General features: G+C 35.1%; 1 protein-coding gene across 2 annotated transcripts in view; it reads right to left on the bottom strand.

The window, feature by feature from the left end:
• The window catches only part of Galnt13 (polypeptide N-acetylgalactosaminyltransferase 13), a 469,688-nt gene that overhangs the window by 23,106 nt on the left and 424,794 nt on the right, over positions 1-21,788 (bottom strand). The window contains exon 11 of one of the 2 annotated variants that reach the window (XM_005346417.2): positions 17,748-17,846. The exons of the other annotated variant lie outside the window; for it this stretch is intronic. Within the exon in view, the coding sequence (XP_005346474.1) occupies positions 17,748-17,846 (99 nt within the window). The remainder of the gene's footprint in view (positions 1-17,747; positions 17,847-21,788) is intronic. 2 annotated transcript variants of the gene reach the window in all.

Genomic DNA, 21,788 nt, shown 5'->3' with positions numbered 1-21,788 from the left:
TTCACAATGAATAGGAAGCCTAGAAAGTAATCCATAGATTTAACCAAAACTTTTCTCAAAATCCTGACTACATATATGTGAATCTTAGAGTCAATTCGGGCACCTGAGTTTTAAAATCTCAGAAGTGTATTAGATCTAGTCAAACCACATACACCTTTGTTAATAGCTAAATTTATCATATTAGCATCTACGTATGAAAACTTTCCCTCCATTTAAACTGCCTCCAACTGTTTTCTCTGTTTTTTTGTTGTATAAAATTGCTGTAATAAATATTATCATCACTGGCAATAAAAGCGATTTTTTGAAATAAGGTTTTTTCTATGGCTTCCTGGCTGCCCTGGAATTTGCTATGTAGACTAGGATGGTCAAATTATTTTTCTGTTGCTATTTTCTAATTTTTTTCAAAATTGCATTATTTCTTAAGAATTATTTGCAGAAGAAGAAAAGTAAACCCATGAGTAGGATAGTGCTTACTCATGGGCAGGAACACACACACACAAGCACACACACACACACACACACACACACACACACACACACACCTCTTAAGATTCTCTCATTGATTAGCACCATGGCAAAGCAAAATATTAGATGTATAACAGATATAGATAGAAAAACGAAGGTGGAAACAGGAGACCAGAAGAATAACTTCAGAGATGAGACAGCCTTTATCATCAGAGTACCCCTGTAAAATTCCCTATGAGGATTCTCAGCAAATTTTCATTAAAAAAATATGTGGTGGTTTGAATAAGAATTGTCCCTATAGACTCAAATATATGAATGCTTCATCTTTAGGGAGTGGCACTATTTGAGAAAGATTAGGAGGTGTGGCCTTGTTGGAGGAAGTGTGTCATTGTTGGTGGGCCTTGGGGTTTCAGAAGCCAAGGCCAAGCCTAACAAGTCTCCTCTTCCTGCTGCCTGGGAATACAGATAGAGAACTTTCTACTATTTCTCCAGCACCATGTCTGCCTGCATGTGATCATACCTCCCACCATGATGATAATGAACTAAATCTCTAAAAAACTGTAGGTCAGCCTAAATGAAATGTTTTCCTTTATAAGAGTTCTCATGGTCATGGTATCTCTTCAAAGCAATAGAACACTGCCTAAGACTAAAAAAAAATGTCTTTTTTAAAATAAACCTTTAAGGATAACAAGCCTTTTCATTTCATGTGATTTAGGTCATGATAGTGTATGTGACAAGGGTCGGAAGAGCCATCATCAGAAACTTAGAGCTTTAAGTTACATTACAGAATGCTTAGCTATGTGGGGAGAAAACACTAGCTATCTGCATGGCCGTGTGGCCTCATTCAGGCTATAGTACAAGGCCTAATCATAACAAATTGCTCTGGCAGATATATGACCTTTAATGTCCATATTGATATAGGCATATAGATGTAAACAAAAGCATATATAGTTTCAACTGCTGTGATAAAACGCCAAGACCAAAAGCAAATCAACTTGGGAGGCAAGGGTTCATTTTAACTTACACTTTCACATCACAGTACAAAAATGAGGTAAACCATTGAAGAAGCTCAAGTAGGAAGGAACCTGGAGGTAGAAATTGATTCAGAGGCCATGAAGGAGTGCTATTCACTTGTTTGCCTTTTTTATAGCAAGCAGGACCACTAGCCCAAGAGAAGCATTGCCCACAGTGAGTCAGGCCCTCCAACATCAACCAACAATCAAAGAAAAGTACTACAGGTTTGCGCACAGGCCACTTTGATTGGGGCATTTTCTCTTTGGAGCTTCCTTCCTTCAAAATTTCTCTCGGTAAGGTGATGTTTGTTGTGCTTTCCTGTTGCTTTAAGGGACAAGCCACACCCATTCCCCTCCCCATCCACTGAGGTAGGCTGATCTTCAGCTTCTGGCCTAAACTCGTCCTCTTTTCCATCTTCCTCTCAAAGAGGCAGCTTCGCCTCTGCCTGTCTCCCCACTTCTCTGCTTCCCCCTTCTCTGTCTCTCTCTCCTCTTCTCTCTCTCTCTCTCTCTCTCTCTCTCTCTCTCTTTCTCTCCCCCCTTCCCCCCTTCACCCTTCCTCCTCCATAACTCCCTGAATAAACATTCAACCTCACCCTGCGTGTCATGTCTATCCATGTTTCTGTCTTCTGTCCTCCCGCCATGTGTCTCCCTGCCTGGAACCAGCCATTGCTGGGGACCAGCAGCCGTCTCTGCCTGGGGCCCACTGCTTGCTGCCACATGGCCCGCCACCACTGCTCTGGGACCAGCAGCTGTCTCTGCCTGGGACTGGCTGCTCCCAGGGCCCGCTGCCTGCCACCACATGGCCCACCACCACCATTTGGGACCTACAGCATTTCTGCTGCCTACTGCCACCGGGGATCTTGGAGCATTTTTTTAAAAAGAATAACAATGTTGACATGAAAGTATTTGTATTTATGTATCCATGTAAATTATCTGTTTAATGATGACAAATTAATGGCATAATCTGATATGCTTTGTGAAGATTATTTGTTTGAAATTTTTGTAACATTTATCTTCAAAGAATTTCACTCCTTATAAGATCATTTCCTTAAAGGATTATCTAATATATATTTATCTAATATATACTATATATATTAGATAAATTATTATAATATTTCTATGGTATAAATACATACATTCTATTTATTATTTACAGCTACCTCATATCTTTGAAGGCAGACTACCCTTACACATGATTTAAAAATGTTAACTTCTCAACTCAACACAATATTTTTTTAGGTCCAAATAATACTATTTTTTCTTTGTAGTTCCAAGCTTAAAGATTTATTTATATCATTTTATATTGTTGGATACAAAGAGAACAATCCTTTGACTCCAGATTCCTCTATATGTAAGCAGTTAATCAGGTAGATGATCCCAAGAAAAATCAGTACTAGATTAGGAAAGGTCAGGACACCCTCCCCCCCAAAAAATGACACACTTTCATAACATCAGACTCTGCATACCTCAGCATAGTCCTGCTGGGTGTGTCCTCAACAAGTGTAGAAAAGTCACCTCAGAGACAGGTCCTTTAGAGAGTGCAGGAGCTCAATCCATGCATATCATTTGTGTCAAATTTATTTGCTATATATGCTTATTGGTATAGTTGAGGGGGATAGAATTGAATAATACCTTAGGTTGCCTTGGTAAGCAAAACAATCTCTGTAAATGAAAACCCTCAGTCAATGAGACAAAGGAACTGACATTCTGATGCTGAGCTGGAATCCAGTGGAAAATGAGAAAATGAACAGCATTTGAAAGCACATCTGTGTACTACGCTCTAGTTAAGCCTACAGCTATAATTTAAACTCTATTGCATATTGATGCCTCTGGGTGTATATGGGTGGTAGACTACTTGGTTATCATGCAGGATTCCCTGGAACCAGTCCTTAACATTCCCCAAAAAACAGGGCATGCTTATGGACATCCAGATCATCAGCTATCAGGGGATGGGGATGTGAAATTCCCCTCTGTATGCTGTGAATATGTTTTGTTACTATTGGTTAATAAAACAGTTCCTTTGGCCTATGGCAGGGCAGAATATAGGTAGGTGGGAAAACTAAACTGAATTCTTGGAGAAAGAAGGTGGGGTCAGGCAGATGCCATGTTGCTGCCAAAGGAGAAGGATGTTTGAATCTCACCAGTAAGTCATAGCCTGTGGTGATGCACAGATTAATAGAAATGGGTTAATTTAAGATGTAAGAGCTAGCTAGAGATATGTCTGAGCCATTGGCCAAATATTGTTGTAATTAATATTGTCTCTATGTGATTATTCAGGTCTGAGATGCCAGAAAAGAAAAGAACAGTTTCCACTTACATAATGATGCACAACATGGGACAACACACATCCACATAAAACCTAAAAAAGTTTTTTTAAGTACTTCTAAACACACAAAAAGGGTGACAAGTGTAGCTTCTTGATAGATGAATTTTTCAGATAGGCTTTGTTTGCTGGCAGCAAGCAGAGGCATGGCTTCTTTAAGAGTTGGTTTCCTGGTTTCTCATGATGGCAAGAATGGCTCTGGCAACATAGATTCCCTACATCCCTAGAGGTGGAGTGGTGAGGATGGTTTGCAGAGCCATGTACCTCCACCATGTTGTACTGGATGGATCAAAAGGCAAAGCCACAACTTTAGTCCTATACATGCTTCTTAGCATTTTCAGAAACTCTCCTGGTCAAAGAAGGAGTATAGATACAAAATAATGAGACATTAAGACAAAAATAAACCTCTGAACAGGTCATTATATGTTTAAAATGTGTACATAGGATCAAGAAAAAGAAAATGGGTATAGGCAATTATAGAAAAATAAAATAAAACAAAGTCTTGTGCAGGTCATTTAAAAATGTAGTGTATAGTTAAGAAATACAGATTAATAGTCATTTATAGCAGTCAAACTTTTAGTTGTGTTAGTTAGATTTTCTAGATATATGGAGATACATTTTAATTAGATAGATAATCTTCAACACATCAAAGACCTACAAAATATAGCTTTTAAAATGTTTTAAGAATTTGGACTTTTCTCAACAATGAGACATGTCTGCTTCTGGCAGTACCAATTACTTCAGAGAGATTGGTGGGCATTGAAGAAACTTGTTATGAAATTTGCCTTCAATGTGATAAGGATAGTCATTTGAGCAAGAAACTGTTCTTGCCTGTAATGCCTGACAGAATGCTGTTTAAACTTGACATGTAGGACCCACATAAAAATTACTGCTGAACTTGCCTAAGGAAGGTGAGACAGTTCTTCAGCGTTCCGGATTCCTGAAAGAGCCTGCCAGACATTCTGCAGCACACAGAAGAAAGTTACTGACAAACTGACAATACAGATGAAATGGCTTTTCAAATTTCTTGCTTCATGGAAATGTCTGCCAGATACTATCAGCCTGTAGACTGAAGATGGATGCCCCAATGTGACAGAAGAACTTTGGTTGACTGTCCAGGCAGCGTTATGTCTCTGTCAATTCTAGAGTTTTAGAAGTTGCTTATAATGCAATTCCTGTTTACTTATGTAATATTATATCCTTCTGGAGTCTTTGATGGAGTTGAAGACAGTTATAGATAGAGAGTTTTCCTTAGTTGTAATAAAAGATAAATTAGATCTTAAAATTTAGACTCACAAAGAAATATTGTAACTGTAATTCTTGCTTGACAAATGTTTTGTTCTATGCAATTTTACTATGTTAAAGTTAAAACCTTCCTTTTTATTGAGACAGAAAAGGGGGGATGATGTGGAATTTCTCTTTGTATGCTATGAATATGTTTTATTACTATTGGTTAATAAAGAGCTACTTTGGCCTAGGATATGACAGAATATAGGTAAGATGGAAAGCTAAACTAAAAGCTGGGAGAGAGAAGGTGGAATCCAACAGATGCCATGCAGCTGCCAAAGGTTAAAAATGTCAGAATCTTACTGGTAAGCCACAACCTCATGAAGATACACAGATTAATGGAAATTGGTTAATTTAAGTAGTAAGAGATAGAAATATACCTGAATCATTGTCCAAACAATATTGTAATTAATGTAGTTTCTATGTGATTATTTGGGTCTGGGCAGCTGGAAAACTAAAGTGCAGTCTCGACTTAAAGGATGGAGATAAGAGCCTCAGAGGATCTGAAGTTCAGAATCATTCTGTTATTATAATCTGTATATTTGAGAAAGTCAGTTGATGATTTATTTTCTTGACTCAGTGTGCAGAAAGTTCAGTTATCTTTGGTAGTTTGATTAGACCATGGCACTTTTCCCCACCGAGAAATGTCAGAGCATTTGTTTCTTATACTGTGGAGGCAATAGATTGAACTCACTGGTATGGCAACTTTTCAAAATTCCTTTAATCATTCTATAGATACAATGATCCTGAGACATGTCTCTGAATTTTTGTCACAAAATAAAACAAAATCGTTTTGGAATGTTACAACTATATGTAGTACTTTACCTTTTCAGATAAAGTAAACATCCCACATCTTCCTAGGGAATATCAACTGGAGGGTGGCAATGGATCTACATCTATCCAGTAGACTTCCATTAGAAGATTAAGAATTATAACAGACTCTAGGCAGTTCCCATGGTAACTCACAGAAGCCTTTTTCCTATACTGGAAATATATCATTTCTGTACATGTAGCTTCTTGCTTTGTATTTGATCAAACGTTTTGATAACAGAATAAAAAACAATTTGAAAAAATATTCTATGCTCAGTCCCCACTTGCTGTGAAATTGTACTTGGTCACCAAGTATCAAAAATAAAAAAGCCTTTTTTATTTGGTCTGTATTTACCATGCCATTTTTAATAACAAAAGTGCATGTCCAAGTGTTTATGTGAGGATTATTACAAATAGGTTGCAGGTTATCCTTCCATAATATTTCTACTCTACCCTGTTTCTATTTTGTTCCCTTAAATGAAATTTCCCTTCCTCACATTTATAACCCATTATAATAGTTTCTCTATTTATAAACTTTAACTTTCCACTGTTCAGCTCCAGACCTGCAATTTAGTTCATGGCAGTAACTCTGCTGTTATTTCTTATGCTTAGTTCTTTTCTTGCTTGTTACTTTGTGACACCTCTTAGACTATGAACATCATCAGACCTGGTTCTGAATGCCCCTTTTTCTTTCTATGTTCTTATCTACCAAGATATAGGTAAGTAAGACATCACTTATGATGAGCCTAGAGATCTAATATTTTATTCATTTCAGAAATGCTGAGATAAAATATATTTTTACCACTTTGGCTTATAATAAGAATCAAAATATGCATGAATAAATAAATAAACATATACACACTACATGTATCATAGTCTATTACAGTTGTATACGTACAATTTGACAACACTTGCATATAACTTAATAATAAATGATTGATAGCACTGAGATATAGTCACAAATTTGAAATATTTTTACTTATGTTTAAACATTTAAAACAAAAGAATTCTATCAAGCAGACAATAAAATAGATGTATAAAATGGGTGGATAATGAAACTACTTAATAAAATTTGTATATAAAAGGACATTTTTTTCCTCTGCATAACATATTATATGACATTTATAAGGTTTTGAAATGATTTAAATGGAGATACATATCCAAGATGATTGAGAATCAAGCCAGCTATTTTGCTGACTTCTTTAAGATGGTACAATTATAATTTAAAAGGTTACTCTGGCGATAGGTGGAAATAAAGACAGAGACCCACATCAGAGCACTGGACTGAGCTCCTGTTGAAGAGCAGAAGGAGGGAGAAGATGAGCAAGAAAGTCAGGACGGCAAGGGGTTGGTCCACCCACTGAGGCAGTGTGCGTGATTTAATGGGAGCTGACCAAATCCAGCTGGACCGGGACTGAACAGCATGTGATCAAACCAGACTCTCTGAATGTGGCTGCCAATAGGGGCAGACTGAGAAGTCATCGATAATGGCACTGTTTCTACTGAATGTACTGGCTTTTTGGGACCCTAGTCCATTTGGATGCACACCTTCTTAGACATGGATAAAGGTGGGAGGGCCTTGGACTTCCCACAGGGCAAGGTTCCCTGACCTCTCCTAAGGAGAGGGGGGAGGGAGGAGAAGGAGGGGGGAGTGGGAGGGGAATGGGAGGAGGGAAGGAAGTGTAAATTTTTGCATGGAAAAAAATATAAGTTAAAAAACATAAAAAAAAATTTAAAAAAACCTTCATCTGTTTCCCGGGACTCACATGATGGAAGGACAGAACCATTTTCCACTGCATCCTGTTATCAGCTAAACACACAAACACACATGAATCTTGCCATGCACACACAGAGGGGGGACAGAGAGAAAGTGTAAATAAATGTATGATGAAACAGTATTTCTTCGCCAATAAGAAAGGATAAAGGCAAATATTATTTGAAATACGTTATTTCCAGTCTATACATGAAAATATTAAGAAAATGGTAGTCATAAAAATACTTGCTACATTTCTGACACAGGGCAATATCTATGTTGTGTAGTATACATCCAGATGAGAAGAGAAAATCAACCTTCTCAGACCTCAGGAGCAACCACTGTGATTGCAACCTCACAACCTTAAGGAGCATGATGGAAATCCATGCCAGTACAGTAAAGGCAATCTTTGGGTGGAATCCTACTTATCGGCTTTCAAACTGGATTCCCCCCCTCAGTCATTCCTCTAAACTGGAAAGGTATCTAACAAACTCCTCCTGAGTAAAATCTAGACAACAGTGCTGTGTACCTTAACAATGGTTATGCAAATGACAGGGACATGCACATTAAGGTTGTCCCATGATGACTTGTCCTGATCAGCCACTACTCCTATTAAACTCATAAATTTGAAAAGTGGCAGTTTCTCTTTATTCATACTTCTAATGTTGTATAATACTTGATATTGCAAGTTTATTTCAAGCTTATATCCATAGCAGTAAGTATGGATTCTCACCAATTTTTAGGTAAAAGGATATAGAGCAGTGGTTCTCAACCTAGGAGCCAAAAGACTGCTTCAGAGAGGTTGCATATCAAATACAAGATATCAGATCCATACAAGTAAAAAAACTAAAGTCATGAATTTGCAATGAAAATATTTTTTTATGGTTGGAGATCACCACAGTTTGAAGGGCTGAATTTAAGTGCTGTGGCATGCAGAAAGTTAAGAACCATTGATATAGAGTCTCTTCTAAGATGAGGAAATTGTGCAAATAATGTTAAATGTTAAATCCTGGGAGAACAAATTAAATTACACTTCATCCACTGAAACATGACTGATGCAGGGCAAGATTACATCAGTGAAAGCATATCTGATAGAAGACAAATAAATTATTTGGAAATTTGTGATCAGAGCACAGAGTAACCAGATATACGATAACGGAACAAAACAAATACACTGCGGAAAATTTGAAGCTATGTGGCACATGCCCAGGGAGTGGGAAATTTTCATACAGATACCAGAGCAAAGGAAATGATTGGGAGATTATACTTAGGCAAGCAGAATATCCAGCAGTAACAGAATAAATGGTTAGCTGAGTGTATAATTCAAAGCAATTTGAACTTTGTTCTTCAAGCAGTGAAAAACTGATGAAGACTTTAATAAGGTTTGAAATCTGATATAGCATGAGTGCTGTAGCCAGTGAAATCATGGAGTATATTTAATATATGGGTGAAAGAAGATACAGAAGACACTGGATATGAAGGGACTATGAAGAAGGATATGAGACATTTATGTAAATACAAGAAAATAAGGTCTGAATGACATATACTACTTTAGAAGATTTTATGTTAGACCTCAATGATGAATGAGATTGTGGAAAGGAACAAAATGACTCAAGTTTGTGAAAAGGTGACTATTCACAGGAATTAAATGATCATATATTCCACAGCCTATCAGAGAGTATAGACATGATATTTCATTGAATTGCTCCCAGGATTCTAGGTCCTCTCCATAAGACATATATAAAATCCAAGTAATCTAGTATATATTTTATATCAGTGATATATAAGTTCTTTCATTTATAACAATTATACCAAGTTCATAATGTTTTAGATATTGGAAAATGTTACAGTCAAGATAACAAAACACAATGTAAAAAAAGACTCGAAAAATTATCAAAAGCTGTAATAGAAAACATATCAGGTCACCTTAAAGGAAAATGAATCAGGATATTATGAGATCTATCCAGCAAGGACATATAAAGGCAAAAATGCATGGAAGAATAAGTTTGAAATCCTGAAAGTAAACATTTGACAACTAAAATTGCAATATTCAGAAAAACTATCTTTTAAAACTGACATAGAGATAAGAGCATTGTAAGATAATCACCATTTTGGCAGCTTCTGAGCACCAAGCCCTCACTGTAGAAAGTACTTAAAGTAAAATAAAAAATACTTAAATAGCATTTTAAAAGAAAATCACAATGACTAGGTACAGATATGTCACAACAGAACTAGATGACCAAAGGAGAGTGAGGGAGAAATTCATCACAGTAATCAAGAGAAGCCTTGACTCCCAGAAGTGAGGAAAAACATAACAATTATCCAATCAACCACAAAAGGAATCATAGGATAGGAAACATGTGCTTACTAATAACCTTAACTTAAAATGTCTTATATCACTCAATACAGGACAGACAGTAGCAGACCTCATTTAAAAACTAGATCCATTGGCGTTGAAAAGATGGACATGACTGCATCAAACAAATGAAAGCCAAAACCAAGCTTGCATAGCTATTCTGATATTTAATAAAGTAGATTTTGAAGCAAAATTATGCAGAAGAGAAGAAGATCGATACATATTAATATAAATGTTTATTCATGAAGATGTAATAATTGAAAATATAAATGCATCAACCGTTAGGGCTATTAATTTTGTAGCACAAACACTAATGGGCATAAAATTTAGATAGCTCTTGATACTGTGAGAGGCAATGATTTCTATAAACCACTCTGTTCTCTAGGTACAGCATATAAACTAAATTAAATGAAGAAACTTGAATTAAAATGCATCAACATCATAAATCAAGGAGACTGACAGCCACAGAATATTATAGCTAATAACACATAATATAAAGTCTTCTACTGTACCATGCAGCCATCTCTAAAAGATATTACACCGTATGTCACAATGTAAATGTCAGTGATTTAAAAACAATACCCATTATATAATTTCCTGTTTTACCAGAAAAAATAGCAAAAATACAACTAAAAATCAATAGGAATGCAAATTAATGAAATTTAAGAGATTCTTGGAGACTGAAAAAATATATTCCTGAACTAAGTGAAGAAATAAAAAGAATTTAAAATTTCCTAGAATTAGATGTAACTGAAACCACATCTAACCATATCTTTGAGGTACAGGCAAAATAATTCTAGGGGACAGTTTCTAGCCATGGGAGGCTACTGACTGGCTTTTACAGTGTTGGAAAGTACAAGGCGTGCTCCTTGCAGGGGTGTGTGTGCAATCAACAGTCTTATGTGGCTTTGAACACTGTGAAGTATAAAAATGACTACCCTGGAAAAATTATTTTCATTTGTGTAATAGTAGCAAAAATGTGTTAGGAATAATAAACTACTTTCTTATTGGATTAAAGGCTGAATTTAGAATACAGAGCTCTTGTGTGCTACTGTTGAGTCGTCTGAGAACTTGTGGCTAGATGGAACATAGACCTTCGGGGAGAATCTGCTGCAGATATTTTCCTGGAGAGACATAGAATTAAACTGCCACTAAATACTTAACTTTATAACCACAGATTAGTGCAGCCCTCAGTCTTCATAAGGGGAGCTTGTTTTTGTAGTATATGTTAATTAATAAAGACACACAATTGTTCAAAGTATGGAGACAAGGAGGCTGTGAAGTGTTTAACCCTATACTGGACATTATATATCACACACCCTCTGCCCAAGACTCTAGTACCATGCTAGGAAAGAGAGCAGAAAGAATATAAGGATGAGAAGAATTAGAAGATTCTGGGAAAACTTATGTTCTAGACACATGACTGCTGCTCACATGAACTTATGGTAGCTGTCACCGCATTCACAAAACCTGCATTATATCAACCTAGCAAAAAACCTAGCCTTGGAAGAGGAATTGCTCACCAAGTACCAACTCTATCTGAGAAACTATTTGCAATTCACATTGTCTAGGAGGTGGAGAATTAGTTTTCTTCTGGTATGGCCCCTCACAGGCAGCCATGTTTTGCTGGTTAGCCCCGTACATACATACATACTAACAGCACTAAGGGTACATAGTGGCTTTTTAAAAAGTGAGATTTTGAACTTAAGAGAAAAAGTTGTAGGATATGTGAAGAGTTGGTGGGAAGTAAGTAGGGGTGAATTTGAAACAAATTTTATTTATGAATAAAATTCTTAATAAATTTTTAAAAATCAGAGAGTTCAAAAATAATAAAATCTCAAGCTCTTAAATATTAACAAGCAAATCAGAAGTAGAAAGTAAGACATAATAAGTAAAGGAATGAAATGAAGGACATGAAAGTTAAACTATATGTACAGTTTAATATATATGTAATATATATTATATATACACATATATCAAATATATGGTTATTGAAGAATATAACAAAGATCTGTAAGCTTCCTACCAAAAAAGACATAAGGTAAAATGTTAATGAAATGACTAATATTCTTTATCATCAGGGAAATGCAAATAAAAACTTTGAGATTTCTTCTTACACCCATTAGAGTTGTCGAGATAATAAAACAAATGATGTCTCATTTTGACAATGACAGGGAGCAAAGGAAACTCTCATCCATTGCTGTTAGGCGTGCAAACATCTACAGCTACTATGGAAATCAGTGTGGTGGTTCATCAGAAAGGTAGAAACTAATCTACCTCAATACCCAGCTATACCACTCTTGGGCATATACCAAGACTCTATATCCTAATACAGAGACATTTGTTCAACCACATTCATTGTTATTCTATTTGTGATAGCCAGAAATTTGGAAATATAATAGATATCTGTCAACAAATAAATGGGTAAAGAAAACATGGTACATTTACACAATGGAATATTACTAAGCCATTAAAAATGAAATAATGAAGTTTGTAAATAAATGACTGGCCTTGAAAAAATCAAGGAGGAGGAGGAGAGAAATGGAAGGCGAGGAGGAGGCAGAAATTGTTTCAACAAAAAGAAAAAGAAAAAGAAAAACTCATTCTGGGTAAGTTAACCCAGATCCAAAAAGAGAGTATAGTATTTGCTTATATGTAGATGCTGGCTGTTAAGTTTTCAAAGGCAGACTACAACACATATAAGCACAGAGGTTAAATATAGAATAAGGGACTAAAATGGAGGATTGTATCACCCTAGGAAAAGAAAAGAGAAGAGATAGCAATGGATGTGGGGATATGGGAACAGGAGGATCAAATGAGAGAGGAAGAGAAGAGAGAAAATATGAGGTGGGACAGCTAAAACTGAAGTTCATTTGATGGGTTATAAGAAAATAATAGAGTAGAATGTTTCTGTAAGGACCAGCTTTCAGCAGTCCAGAGAAACTGGAGAGGAGATGTGGATAGGAAACCACTAGAACAGATGCCGAGACACACAAGTGATCTTTGTATCTGAGGTCTAAAACTTGATTCTTCAGTTTATTTTTCTGCCGGTTGCTCCTATTCTCTTCTTTATCTGTTCTGTTCTTCCACCCTTATGTTTTCCTTCTTCCTCGTTTTATTTCTCACTTACAGATTATATACTCAAGCAATATAAAAATTACAATGTGGCTACATTCTATTTTTCAAGTAAATTTTTGTAATGAATACAAGCAAAAACAACATATTTCTCATTTTCCTCAGATGATTAAATATTTTACATATTAATTTCCCCTATATGACTAAACATTTTACATATTAAAGATGAAAATCACATTATTATAAAGACCCAAATACATTCATGGCTAAGCAACTTGCTATGCATTAAAGAAGTGTAAGCAAGCAAGGTGTTTTTCTCAGCCGGTTCTTTTACTGTCAGGCTGCATTTTGTTGTTAAAAAAGAAAGGATCAATCATTATTTATTATTTATCTCAGAAGGAAATCGTATAAAAATCTTAAAAAGAATCACAAATCTAATTTTTTATATATGAAAAAAATCAGCCATTTCTATTTTAAATCTTAAGGGTATATACTCACTCATCAACAGTTTATTTTTTATTAAACCATATCAGGAAGCTGAGGGCAGAAATGGGTACAAGGAATTAAACACAAGCTTAGATCACCAGCCAGTTCTGGGAAGAAAGGTTTGTCAGTCAGCAATTGCGAGGTGGTTGTTTGTTTCCCCTGACCTCAACAAGTCCCTGGCTCAACAATTTAAAAAGTGCCTTTCTAAACTTTATATTGTTCCCCAAGATTTTATATACCAAAGCCATGAACAAAAACATGTTAACCTAACCTTACTGCCAATCTACATGTATGAATTCTTTCTAAGGGTCTAAGGGGGGTTGAATCATCAACCTGCTTCAGCAACAACGCTTGGAAAAAGTTAATCACTATTACTATGAGTACCAGTAATATTGTCCAGAAAGAACTTAGAAAACTCCTGTGAGTTTTCACATAATTCATAGATTATGAGGATATGGGGATCACAAGAGCAACAAGCAGAGTTATGCTCAATAACAGCATGAAGTTCCCAGGACCTGCAGTGCTCAATGCTCTGCCTCTCCAAGGCTCACTGACTTCAGACTGACAGGTTGGAAACCTGCATAAGACCAAACCAGGCCCTTTGAAAATGGGTGACAGTTGGCTTCAGAGGAATTTCACTATTAAAAGGTGTGGCCTTGTTGGAGTGTGTCACTTTGGGGATATGCTCAAGGTCTCAGATATGATCAAGCCATAGCCAGTAGCTCAGTTTAGTTACTATTGCCTGCAAAATGTAGATCTTTCAGCGACCTCTCCAGTCCATCGTCTGCCTGCACTCCACCATGTCCCACTATGATGATAATAGACTGAATCTCTGAAACTGTAAGCTTCCCCCTCAATTAAATGTTTTCCTTTAAAAGGGTTGCCATGGTTATGGTGTCTCTTCTCAGCAATAGAGAGAACATGTGCAGTCACTATAGAAATGAATATGGTGATTCACCAAAAATATTTTTAAAAGAAAATTTACCCTGTGATCTAGCTATAACACTCCTGGGTAGAAATTCAAGGGAGTCCAAGTCACCATTCCAAAGACGTATTGGTGCAAGCATGTTTGCTGCTGCGCTACTCACAACAGCTATGATATAGAACCAGCTTGGTACCACCAGTAGATTTATCACTAAAGGAAGTGTGGTACATATGTACAATAAATTTTTTATTTAATTGTAAAGCAGAATAACATTATGTTATTTGAAAGAAGATGGAACTAAAGATCATTATGAACAGCAGAATACTTCAAACTCATAATGTCAAATACTGCAGATTTTCTTTCATGTGTAATATGTGGTTTAAATTTATACATGCCTTATGCATGTGTGTGAGTCTACAACATGAATTAAAATGGCATCTACTAAAGGTGGAAAGAGTTCTAAAACAAGAAGGAGGGAGCAAGAAACTTCAGAGGAAGTTAAAAAACATGAAATAAAAGTAAGGTATTGAGAGTAGAAAAGGGACTAGAGAGTTGTGGCAGAGGACAGTGGCCATACAAATAACAGCAAAGTATAAGTTTTAATGTGCAAATAATTAAAAACATCAATGCAATCCTATTATTTTGTACAATAACTTAAAGTTAGTGTAAAATAGTTCAATCATCAAAATTCTTGAGAAAAGTGGTATAGCTAACATATCCTTATCCACAAACAAATGACTTGTTTAAGAAATGGAGATAAGAGCCGGGCGGTGGTGGCACACGCCTTTAATCCCAGCACTCGGGAGGCAGAGGCAGGCGGATCTCTGTGAGTTCGAGACCAGCCTGGTCTACAAGAGCTAGTTCCAGGACAGGCTCCAAAGCCACAGAGAAACCCTGTCTCGAAAAATAAATAAAAAAAAAAAAAAAAAAAAAAAAAAAGAAATGGAGATAAGTGAATGTGGTTTATGGTGGGTCAAGTCTGTATTACCATCACAAAAGAGATGAAGGCAGGAAGACCAAGATGTCAAGGCCAATGTCAGTTATGTAAGAAGAGCAAGGCCTGCCTGGGCTACAAGAGACCTATTAAAAACAAACCACTAAGGAAACTACAAAAAAGTGAAAATATTGGGGTTTGTTATGACTTATGTATAAAGCAGGATGGAGAGTATGAATATCTTTATTGGCTGGAGATTACTTGTAAAAATTCACAAGTAGATAACTATAAAAAATTGATGTTGTTTCCATAGCAACATAAAAGAATAAAACAGGAAAACAGAAAGGATAAATCAGAATAACATCCTAAATATGCTCTTTTCTGAAAGTAAGGGACTGAAAAATTAAATAACTTAGAAATACTGAATTTCATCAAATCAAAAACCATCATCATAAAAAAATCATCACCATAGAGGTTTATATATGGTTTAACTGTTTTATACTATCCAGGTTTTAGAATAAAAGAGAAATTTCTAAAAACTGAGCAATACTAAAGGATAAGGGCATATTTCTCTTGCTTTTAACGTAAGTCTCTGAATGATATTTTGTTTTTCAAATTATTAAATTATTTTTTGATATTATAATTTATTACACCATTTTCTCTCATATTTTCCTCCCTCCAAGTCCTCTCATGTATCTCCCCTTGCTCTTTCAAATTCATGTCCTCCTTCTTCTTTAAATGTTATTACATACATTTTTGTGTGTATGTGTATATTATGTATATGTATACACATAAACATACATAAATATACACACATATTTTTTCTAAATATGTGAATACAATCCGCCCTGTCTAAACAATAACACTAGGAAGTACATATTTTTATGGGTGATCCCAATTGGTTATGTAATGCCAACTGTTTTTCACTTTGACAGTTAAAGGGAGATATTTGAGAACAGAACTGGAATAATGGAATAATGATGAAGACAATCTCATCAGGCCAAAATAAACTGAGCATTCTGTATGCACCATGCTACCTTAGTTGGATTATGAATCATGTGACTTAATATGAAAAAATTAAATTTTTTTCTTTATTTTGTAAGTAATCAAGCATTACTTAGTTATTTGTATTGATTGCTTTGTAGATTAAAAGACTCTGAAATAAGTATATATGTATGTTTATAAACGTTACTAAGTACTTATGTAAGTATACCTATATTGGCTTGATTTCTATTTGTCATTAAGTTTATAAGGTAGTGATGATAGAATAACAGGAGTCTTTGTACAGTTTTTAACAGTCATTTTTCATAAATTGTTTTTACATTATCTTCCAAATGCAATAAACTAGGAACTTGAATTTAAGTATCTTCTTACTAGAACTGAAACTTTGAAACACACTAATTAGGATTTTAATGTTTTTGTTTTGTTTTTAAGGGAGAAAGTTCCTTTTCACATTTTTGAGTGTATCATGCAAGCTCTCTGTGAAGCAAACTCCCACATTCCACTGCACTGGATAGATATTGACACATGATAGACAGAATGGCTGTTGCAACCTCAATTCACTTGGCCCACAAATGTTACCACTGACACAGAACTTCTTGTTCTACATCAGCTTCTGTAGACAGCTTGCTTACTGACTATTTGCTGTTTCAGGCTCAGTGTTGTGATTATCGTTTCCAGGAAAACTAAATTTGGCTTCCTAAAGTTGGCATCAGGACTGCTACAGTACAGGTACTCACAAACAAGTGGACTCTTGATGTCTCTCCCAGAGAAACTTTCCAGTGCTCAAGGTGAATGTAAGGTTCCTCCTTGTTCTCTGGTAGGTTTCTGATAATTTATTGGATTGCCACTCAGGAAATCCATCCTAGATTTCAGTCTGCTCCAGTGCTGACCATACACATTCAAATTTTATTGAAATTCAATAACTCTTAGAATTTCTTATATACATAATAATTAACAGAACAAAATACAGAATAATCACCACTGGGAAAACACTGCAGTTGTAAAATCATTGTTTTCTTATTCAGTTAATAGCAAATCAAAGCACAGGCATTTAAATAATTCGTGATGTAATGAGATGCTCAAGTATTCTGATTGTCTTCATTCAATGTAGGTTTATTTTAAGTTTTAACCTTTTCCACTGAATTCTGCATTGCTGTCTTAAGATAGCTGGACAATGAGCTAGGCATACTTAGTTGTTGATTGGAATGACCATTCACTTATTATTGGCATGTAAACCAGGGCAGACACTGATTATCTTAATAGTAGCCTTTCTCTTGTACACCTAAATAAGGAGCTAAAGCAAAAGACTGTGTACCTGGTTACCTCCCATGCCATGGCAGTTGAATATACCCACTTTCTCATTTTCTTTGCGGCCCATGTTGTCTAAGCATTGATTGGTTTCAACATTTCTTATCTAAAGAAAACACACACAAAAATGGAAGTGTCAAATACATTCAAATACTTAAGTCATAAAGTCATAAACTTATTCTGATACAAAGTGTTAGCTAAATGATACAAGTTTGCAAGAAAATTCCCCAGAAATGTGTTTTGGTTTTGTTTGTTTGTTTGTTGTTGTTTTGTTGGTCTCTTTTTTTTTTTTGGAGACAGTATTTCCCTGTAGCTTTGGATCATGTTTTGGAACTCATTCTGTGGATAAGGCTGGCCCTAAACTCAGAGAGCTCTCCCTGCTTCTGCCTCCGGAGTGCTGTGGATGAAAGGCAAGTGACACACCACCCAGCTAGGAATGTGCTTTAAGTATTGTTTTATATTACATATTTAAATATTTGAATTGGAACAATGTTGGTTCTAAAATTAGTACCTAATCAAGAAGTGAAGGACATTCTCTCTACATAAGTTATTAAAATCTTTTAAACATTAAGATATTCTGAAATTCCATCAGATAACCAATTGATTCTTAAACTCCTATAGAATACAAGAAAAATGACAATAAATTGAATTTGAACTTGAGGTTATGATTTTAGATTTCTGTATGTTCTATATAGTTAAATAATTAAAATTAATTACATTACTTTTTTTTCTGTGACCTATGACCAATTTGTACATCTTTTTTATTACTAATGCTAGAAAGTTTTTAATCCTTAAAAACACTGTTACAGGCTAAATGTCATTTCATGTTGCAAATTTTTCAAAAGTAAGATTAAGTTACCAATTGTAGACACAGTTTACTGGTTTATAATCAAACATTACATTAGTCCCATAATTGATATAAAGTTAACACACATAATATAAATTAAAAGAATCATTTCTTGGTATTAAAGATGATAGGATTTTTAAATCAAGCATAAATTGTTATAAAACAAGGGGAGGTTGTCATTAAATGGGAGAAACACCTATGTTAAATGAAGAATTTGTAAATCATTTTCTTTATTCATCACCCAAGTACTTATTGAAATTTATCTACTCTGATTCTGAGAATTTCTACATGGTTATTACACATTGGCTAAAAATCTTTTCATTTCTTTCCAATTAATGAAATTAGAGATGCTCAATATAATTTTATAGACGACAGAGTAAACATATATAATTCAATTTTCCTATTTTGCAAAGATTATTGTTAAATAGTATTTCCTGGGGGTGCAAAAAAAAAATCCTTTGATTGGCAGTAAGACTTCAATGAGGAAATATGAACAGTCTTGATCACACTGGGTAAGATTAGGAAGTGGCTAAAATTCTTAAGGCCTCATTCATTGGGTGGAAATTTAGTTCAGAATTATAGACACTTTCTCTAGGCAGTAACCCAATAGACGGGGCAGAGTACATTGTGATTATTGTACTGAAAGCATTTAGGCTTCCAGAATCACACCCAAATGGTGGCTCACGGTTAGGTGGTATTTTCAATCTGTTTCAAGTTATTTAAAAATTGATTACATTAGAAGATCATTTTCACAATCAGCACATGTACAATTATTAGGAAGGCAATAATTGATAGAATGTATAGTAAATAGGTCTGTGTGCAATTCACATAGTCCAATAAATCATACTCTATATGGTTGAGTTATAACATCATACCTCTTGCTAAATTGTCATTAACGGTAGATCTCTACAAGGTCCATGACATTTGAATAGATACAAGATAAAGTCACAGTGTTATGTGGAAAGTCATTTGTAAGGCTTTGTATCTCTGTTTGACAATAAAAATCTCAAAGCATATCTTCCCCAGTGTATAATCTGATGGCATAATTTAAAGGAGCATTAATTAGGCACTTGTCATTTCATTATGATAAATTATGTTCAGAATTTTAAAAAGCCTCCAAGTCTGGGACAGGGAAAGTATTTGAATGCCTACTTTAATTTAGGTATGTGATGTTTTTACTTCTGAACTCATTATAATAAAATTATTTTTTACAATAATAAAAATAGAATGCCAAAATATATTGCCCTTATTAACAGTTTATTATTGATCTACATTTGTGATATATAAATGTGTTTTCTGTTTTTTGAAATCTTTTATGAATTCAGTGATTAAATCAAAAAACATTAAGAAAGTTTACATCTTATATAAAGCACTGCTTGGTGTATGAGAATACAGCAATGCACAAAGGGAACATACTTTCTTTCATCGTGTAGCTTGCATTTCAGCATAAAAGAAAGCAATAAAATCATATTAAAATATGTCAAAATATTAATATATCTCATGGGAAAGTAGAATTAGCTCTTCCTAAGGATGAGACCCCTATTTAGTTATTCAATACAAAATGTTTAGCCCTGAAGTTATATACCCATAAGTCAGAGTCGACAGATTCACTATTCTGTATGCATAGATTTATGCATATGTGTGTAATAATAATAACCAAAGAAAAGAGGCCATCAGTCTAAAAGGGACTGGGGGAGAGATGAGTGGAGTTACAGTGAAGAAGTAGAAGGTGAAAATGCTAAATTATATTTTACTTTAAGACATTAATTTAAAAGGCCTCCTAAAAAATGCAAAGCACAGGAAGAAAAAAGTGATGTAGATGTCCTCTCTAAAAAAGAACTGGGAAAAAATGATTTAGTTTTGTGACAGAGCAGTCTCAATTCCATCTATGCAAGAACAACCCAGACAAGAGAATAGCAGACAGATGCCCACTGGAGTTACAAAATACCGGAATAATGAATTAGCAGCTGTGGCCATGGAGCAGGGAGCAAGGAGCAGGCTACATAAGTATCTAAGACTAAATGATGTCATCAATCCTGTGTTCCCATTACAGCCATTCACAGTAATGCATTACTGTGGCTGCTCAAAGTGGGTTAGAGACAGGACAGGGAACCAGAAAACAACTATGGAGCCTTTTCCATCATGTTGAGGAGAGAGACGTTATTTTGGGTGGTAAAAGATAACAGTGGAGATCAGAAGCTAATTTCGGTACACTTTTTTTTTTCAGATGGGCCCAGAAGAAATTTCAGGTAGTTTTTATATGAGCCATAAAATAAAATAGACATCACAAACTTGGTGTTTCTTATTATAGAAAATTTGGTGTATAATGTTCTTTCTTCACATTAAAGATTCAATTTTCAGTACTGGCTCCTTGAATTCCTCGCAATAATGCTCATTTTACTTCTTTAGGTTGATTTTGATATTTAGGAAATATAACTTTGTGTGTTGTTTATTATCATACATGTCTATCAATTTTATCAAAGTTTTAAAATCTCCTTGTCATTTTAATATTACCTCCTTTCCTACCCTTAAAATTACAATGGGTTTTTCTGTTGAGATCATGGGTCATGCGTTCTCAGTTGTTAAACAATTATTTCTGAAAATATTTATTCTTTCATTTCTGATAATTTTTCATATTTTTGTGATGCATCTTCAAGTTTTGCTAAATTTGAAAGTTATTGTTCTTCTCTATATTATAGTTCACATCACTTATTTTACACTTTAGTTTCTTTTACATAATAAGTTTGCATCTAGAATTTCCATCTATTTGCTTATAATGACATATACTCCTGATTATACAGCTGCTTAGCATTCATCCTTTTGTATAAATTTCTCTAATTATTTTTTTCTCTGCCTGACTTCTCTTCTCTTTAAGGTTTAAGCGGGAAGGTTGATCGGGGTTCATTTCCTGCTTCGCAGAGATTTTTCTTCTCTGTATTTTAAAGATTGTTTATTAAAAGGCCTCTACTATTTTTTTAACCTCTTAGTTTTGCTTATCTTTTCTATTTTTCTTTCTTTCTTTATTTTTGCTGGGAGCCTCTCCTTTTGGTTTCCTCTTTGTCCCTCCCTCCCAGATTCCGGCTGTGTTCTCTGATTTCTCTTGAAAGAGAGACTGAAGCCAGGCGGTGGTGGTGCACGCCTTTAATCCCAGCACTCGGGAGGCAGAGGCAGGAGGATCTCTGTGAGTTCGAGACCAGCCTG

The sequence above is a fragment of the Microtus ochrogaster genome, chromosome 4, assembly GCF_000317375.1.
Source record: "Microtus ochrogaster isolate Prairie Vole_2 chromosome 4, MicOch1.0, whole genome shotgun sequence".
NCBI classification, from domain to species: domain Eukaryota; kingdom Metazoa; phylum Chordata; class Mammalia; order Rodentia; family Cricetidae; genus Microtus; species Microtus ochrogaster.
The sequence above is the reverse complement of the archived record's forward strand: the minus strand, read 5'-3'. Positions and strand labels throughout refer to the sequence as shown.